This window comes from Leiobunum rupestre, chromosome 5, assembly GCF_980474605.1.
Source record: "Leiobunum rupestre chromosome 5, qqLeiRupe1.1.hap1, whole genome shotgun sequence".
Taxonomy (NCBI): Eukaryota; Metazoa; Arthropoda; class Arachnida; order Opiliones; family Sclerosomatidae; genus Leiobunum; species Leiobunum rupestre.
The window spans coordinates 62814454-62821101 of NC_143388.1; the positions used below are offsets into that span (position 1 = coordinate 62814454).

General features: G+C 34.5%; 1 protein-coding gene across 1 annotated transcript; it reads left to right on the forward strand.

Moving 5' to 3' along the window:
* The first annotated feature begins 4322 nt into the window (after positions 1–4322).
* Positions 4323–5255, forward strand: LOC149945563 (uncharacterized). The gene is made up of 2 exons (XM_090175759.1): positions 4323–4637; positions 4708–5255. Exons 1-2 carry the CDS (start codon positions 4598–4600, stop codon positions 4977–4979), a joined length of 312 nt encoding a protein of 103 aa, XP_090031885.1. The 5' UTR covers positions 4323–4597; the 3' UTR covers positions 4980–5255.
* The last annotated feature ends 1393 nt before the right edge of the window (positions 5256–6648 follow it).

A 6648-nucleotide genomic window follows, 5' to 3' on the forward strand; every position in this document is an offset into this window, starting at 1 on the left:
ACCGTCAATGGGAAAGCTCTCAGTATTCGAATATAGGGTAAGAGTTTAAATTACCTTTGGTCTAACTAAAAACTCTCCCAAAATTAAAAAATTAAATGTCGGTCTCAACGTCGGAAAATTCCCTACGTAGATTTAGTCAGCCGGCCATTGGTTTTCAAGGATCCTAGAAAAAAATTATCTTATAATAAAATATGTGACTTAATATTTTATAATATAATATAACACATTTTTATATTATATTTAAATATAGGCTTCAAGCTTAGGAAATATAACGCCATCTGTCCTAATACCAGTCAACTAATCGACCTTTTTCCTATTTACGCCTAGTGGCGGAATCAGGGTACTGCAGCGGGGGACAATGGAGATTTTGGTCGCGCCATATACATTAAGATGGCTCGAATAGGTTATCAAGTAGTCTCTGAGCACTGCTCTGAGCCCAACGGGGGCGCATTCGAAAAAAAAGTTGCTCCTCTGGTGAAAAAGCTCGTTCTTTCCTTCCTTCTGTTGCGCAGACGCGAGTGATGTCACTGGCTGTCGCTTTCTATTTACGGGGACCTTTTCGGCTTACCGGTATTTGTCTGTCACCTCCGTAGTCACGTAGCAGTCGTAAATATTAGACCATACGGTTATTTGGGAAAATTTTCAAAGTTTAATTTTTTAATTAGAATAGATTAAACATAGCATACATAAAATATTTGGCTTTGTCTTAAAAATTCTGAGACCTATTTTAATTAGTTTGGACCATTTAAATAAAAAATAAAAACATGTTATGTTGCCAACATCTTGTGTAGGTTAGATACTGAGCTTTACAAATTCTACGATAGTATAGTAAAATAAACAAATCTAAACAGCACCAGGTTTAAGCAACGCTTTGCACTAGTTATATTATTAGTTTCAAAATAACTTGACTTCTTAAGCAATATTGACTTGATATACATAATTAATTGTAATTATTTTTATAATAACCTGCGATTATTGATAATTCATAACTTTTGCTAAGTTATATGATTATTTTTAATTGAATATTAGTTGAACAATTCGAATGATGAAGCGCATTAATTTAAAAATAGAGTCAAATAGAAAAAAAGCGATGTTAATACCTTTTTTCTCTTTTGTTATAACGGCTAAATTTTAAACTTTACGCGCCCAATACGAAGGAAGAAGAAACTAAGACTGAAACTGTTCCTTTTTCGAAAAACTTTCTTGGGGCTAACAATAGAGGCAGATGTATATCTATTGAAATCAGTGACAAAGAACTTTTACATTTCTTAAATTCCACTGTCAAGTGAAGAGTGCTAGAAGCTGGCAAGAGCACCATTGTAAAAGAATCCCACCTGCCAACAGGTTTTAGCCTCAGTGTGGCTGACTCGCACGTGCGCAGTCAAAGATTTAAATTCTTGTAAAAAAGGAACAGGGACGACATGTTGTCTGACATCCAGTGACGTTTCTTTAGGGGAATAAGTCGATGTCTTTCCCCTTTTCTCTCCTTCGCGAGTTTTTATATTTTCTCGTTTGAAAAGGGGCTTTATGCGCCAACCATAGAGATAGAAAATAAGTAGAGACCCAGACAGGGGAAAAAAGAGCTGCTTTTCTGTTATGGAAATTTCATCCCCCCCCCGTGGCATGCGTTATAGGGAAGAAACACGTAGCGCCACCACACCGTTCTGGAGGAACTAAAAATCGTCGCCTGAAAGCAAAATCCACGTAACTATATACAGAAGTCTTAAGAAGTTAAGTGGATTTTGATTTCAGGCAACGAAATAGGCGTGAGAAACTAACTACAGCTTTTGACAGCCAAACTCTTTAGGCTCTAAGGAAGTTTCAACTTGTAATAGGCTTTATTATCATAAATAAAGTAATTTTTTTTTGAAGTTTGAAATATTACTTGTTTTACATACAATTTTGAATAAATTATAATAATTTAATTAGAGTACTTATGTAAATTTCAATAAATCTGAAAATAGTTGAAGCTTGTGAAGTTCCAAATTGTATTTTCCCTTGAGATTCAACAAAACTGGGAGAAAAGTATACAATTTTAAGGGTTTAATAATATTAGTGATATCGGTATGTACAAAAACAACTTTATAGCAGACTTACACCTAACATAATGATTTGGTCAGTTCGGAGAAACTCGAGATTAATAATATACATCTACCTACTGTTGCACGGAAGCATTGCAACTCCCAAAACGTCTTCGGATGTCCAATATGAAACATTCTATGTACTCGACACTTTATTTAAAATTTGTAGTCAGTATGGATGGATTTTGAATCTACTGAAATGGACGAGATGGAAGATGATTCATTTTTAAAAAACTCTTTATGAAATGAGAAAACAAAATCTTTTATTGAATTTAGACGAAAGATTTGGTCCAACTTCAATAGAACTGTTTAAGTTTTTACACCAAACTGGATTGAAGAATAAAAAATCGGCAATACCCTCGGTTACTACGAAGCTTTGCCATGATTGTTCATTTTTATTCTCCGAAAGCATACGATTTCTTGAGAAAATACGTTTGTTTACCACATCCTAACCCTCTAAAAGAATGGATAAACAAAATCGTTCCGAGTTTTAACTACATTAAAAATGTGAGTGACAAATCAGATCATTAACTTTTAATAGCGTTATCTATTGGTGAAAAGTCAATCAAGAAACATACTGAATGGACAGGAAATGAATTTTCCGGATTCGTAAACTCAAGACACATCAGCCCTTGTATTTATGACTGTGGCTATCAACGGCCATTGGGGAGTCCCCATAGGATACTTGTAAATATAAGATTAAGAAAATGCAGCAGATACACAATGATATAGTCAAAAGAAGCAGTTCGAAGAAAACTTACCACTATAATCTTTTTCCAAGGACAATTTTGTATGCAATGCCAGTCTATCAGAAATATATTATTATGATTGATAATTGTATTTAATCAAGGATACTGTATGTATGTGTGTGTGTGTGTGTGTGTGTGTGTGTGTGTGTGTGTGTGTGTGTGTGTGTGTGTGTGTGTGTGTGTGTGAGTGTGTGCGTGTGTGCGTGCGTGCGTGCGTGCGTGCGTGCGTGCGTGCGTGCGTGCGTGCGTGCGTGCGTGGGTGCGTGCGTGCGTGCGTGCGTGCGTGCGTGCGTGCGTTGCTTCGTATTATATTTAACCGATAAACTTGTTCTGTAAATAGGGTTAAATTCAATTGTGCATGGTTTTAGTACGTCTAACTCGCTGTTGTAACTACTTAATTTATATTATTCTGAATAAATTAAACTCAGTTGTTTCGTCTCAATTATTTAAATTAAAATTAAAATTTTATACCGGGCGGGATTGAACCGGGATTACGTTTTTAGTCATAGAAATCTCATAGAAATCTATGTTTTTAGTAAATAACTCTGAATTGCGGAGATATATCTTTAAGGGTTATCTCGAGAGATTAATACCACTAGGGACAATTCTTCCGAGGAGAGGTATATTTTGGCTTGCCAACTTCTTTCTAGGAACCTTGCTCTGAGCCTATACTGTTAAAATGGCGGCATAGTTTCGCTCGACATTTGTTTAGGAGATTTATTTCGATTCTTTCCGTTACGGATTTTGGTCGTACGGTTCAGATAAGTGTTTTATTTCATTATTTTACACTTGTGCTTTACTTTGAATAAGTTTTTAAAGCAAAATTTTGTCTCTAACGCTTTTACGGAGTATTAAACTTTAAGCCTTGCCATATACTGCATGATATATAGGGTTATAAAAGCCTATTTTTGGCATTAAAATATTTAAGTTTAAGGTATTCTGCTTTTTGCGAAATGGTGAAAGTGTGCTGTGTGACAGGGTGTCATAGTGACACTAGAAATAAACAATCTTTAAAATCATTAAGTTTCTTTCAATTTCCTAGTGATTACAATTAGTGCTCGGAATTCGTGTAATTTTTATCCATTAGATAAGGTCTATTTTAATATTCATTGGTTTATCCATTTTGATGAAAATAGACCTTATTATCTACCAATTCAGATAAAATTAAAACTATATCGAAACGTGTAATTTTATACGTTTCACCTCTGACCCCTCTTATCTACAAAACGTTCAAATAATCTAAATAAAGTGTCGAGTATGTTCACAATTCCCTCGTCCATGGATAAATCTAAATGAACATCGACTAAGCTTATCCAATTAGGAGGTCTATCTTAAAAAAAATATTGCTCGTTGGATAAATTATCCAATAAATAAAGTAGAAATATCCTTTCAGTTAAAACAAAAAAACTTTATCTTATTCGTTTTCGTAATAAGTTTTTAAAGCAAAATTTTGTCTCTAATGCTTTTTACGGCGTATTAAACTTTAAGCCTTGCCATATACTGCATGATATATAGGGTTATAAAAGCCTAGTTTTGTCATTAAAATATTTAAGTTTAAGGTATTTTGCTTTTTTGCATAGTTTGAATAGTTATGGCAAAAGGACGAGGAAGTGGTAGAGGCAGGAAAAGAACGATTCCACAAGCTGATTTGGCAGAAGCAGGTCCATCTAAACAGACATGTATAGATCCTGAAACTAGGCTGTACTGCATATGCAAACAGGCAATTGATCCAAATAAACCCTTGGTACAATGTGATATGTGTGAAGAATGGTACCATACAGAATGTATGAAACTTACCCAGGAAGAAGTTGAGATTATGGACCATATATTTTGCACCGCTTGTCTAGAAATTCAACAGGTAAATCCTTCAATTTCAGATCTAGGTTTAGTCCGTTTACAAGGCAGAGTGTTTCCTAAAGATGGATGGGGAGATAAAGTAATTCTGAAAGATTTGGATGATACTGTGATAGTCAATTTCATAAAATCAGGACAACAAAGAAAGGAGGGCTACGGTCTCTTCCGTGACAACAAAATTATAGCCCTTGAAACAAATCTGAAAGAACCATTTGCCTTCGTAAAAGCCGCTTGTGAACCAGCAATGAAGCTGAAAAACTATCTCCTACATATATGTTTAAACACTCCAAGCTAAAATTTGAAATGGGCATCATGTTCTTGTCCCGCTGGTGTCGAGGGTCAATGCAAACACATAGCCACCCTCTTATACGAACTTTTGGATTTATCAAAATTGGACCAAGAAACTGTTTCAAAGCCTTCATGCACTAGTAAACTACAAATGTGGCACGTGAAACACCCAAAAACTGACGAACCACTCTTGCTTAGTGATATATCTTTCGTGAAACATGATCCAGATAAGCCAAAAAAATATTCATTGGGTTCTTTAGTCAAAACAAAAGTGCAAAGCAACTCTACTCCCGTAACTCAAAACCATATTGAGAAATTAGTTCGGCTGTACAGTCAAGTATGCCAAACTTCCCTCCCAGTGATAGCAACTCTGCAGAGTAATTTTTGTATGCCTGTACAGACTCGCACTCAAGAAAACAACAGTGAAATTTATGATCAATTATGGGAGTTTATTTCATCCACACCTCAATATTATTTGCCTAGTGAACATTTAAACTTATCCGAAGAAGATAAATATGTGCTCAAATTGATAGATTTATCAACTGAAGAAGCAAAAGTAGTTGAGAAAAAAACCAGGCTTCAAAGCAAGAATCCATTCTGGTTCAAACAGAGGGCTCTAAGACTAACCGCCTCTAATTTTGGATCATTTTGTAAAATGAAGGACCACACAGATCGTGTTTAAGTTTTCAAACGGAAAAGAACATTTTTTACATCTCCATCAGTTCAGCATGGATTAAAATATGAGGAGCAGGCTTTCGCACTGTTTTGCACTAAAATTGGCGTACAAGAACACGCAACGGTAGGTTTGATAGTAAATCCATGAATTTATTTTTTAGATGCAAGCCCAGATCGAATTGTTTTATATCAAAACAAGTTGTATTTAGTGGAAATAAAATGCCCATTCTCAATTTATGACAAAAAACAAAGCATCGTCAAAAAACTAGGTGAAGACAAACAATTTTGTTTGGAAATGGACAAGAGTGTGGGCCGGATAAATTTGAAAAGGAAACACGACTATTTTTATCAGGTGCAAGGACAAATGATGGTAACAAATATTGATTCCTGTTTTTTTGTTGTTTTCGTACCACCAAATGACTTGGAGTATACTGTTGTAAAGGTTGACCAAAATTTCATAAATACAGAAATGTACCCTAAATTGTGTACAACTTATTATGACTGGCTTTTGCCTCATTTCGCTAAAGACCTATAAAATACAACTTTTATTTTTAATATTGTGCATACCACTGGTAAATAGTGCTAAATAATGGTAAATATTGGTTTATAGTTTATAATAATATGAGAAATGAAGAAAATCATTTGAAAAATGATATCTAAACTTTAATTTCCTTAAAGGGCACGTAAGGATAACGAGGCTGATGCACACCGTTTTATCTGCGTAAAATTAAACTTAAGTTGCAATCATTGAATATATCAATATACACAATATAAAACAATATTTAACATGAAATTATTATTTACCACTTTTCTCATTTCTTACCATAATGTTATGTACCTTTATTTACCACCTGTTTGGAACCCCATCTCGCTCCTTTTCAATCCAGATAGATCTGGGTTGAAAAGGAGCGAGTGGGCTCGAAAAGCTTCCCCAATATTATTTTTAATAAAAGTTTATTTTAAACCATGAAGTATCTGTCTCTATAGTATATTACTTACTA

Excerpts from the sequence above, each read along its gene's own strand:
- LOC149945563 (XM_090175759.1), top strand. The coding sequence starts at position 4,598 with ATGGTACCATACAGAATGTATGAAACTTACCCAGGAAGAA. Across the intron at positions 4,638-4,707 it reads TGAAACTTACCCAGGAAGAA|ATCTAGGTTTAGTCCGTTTA; the intron begins GTTGAGATTATG and ends CTTCAATTTCAG.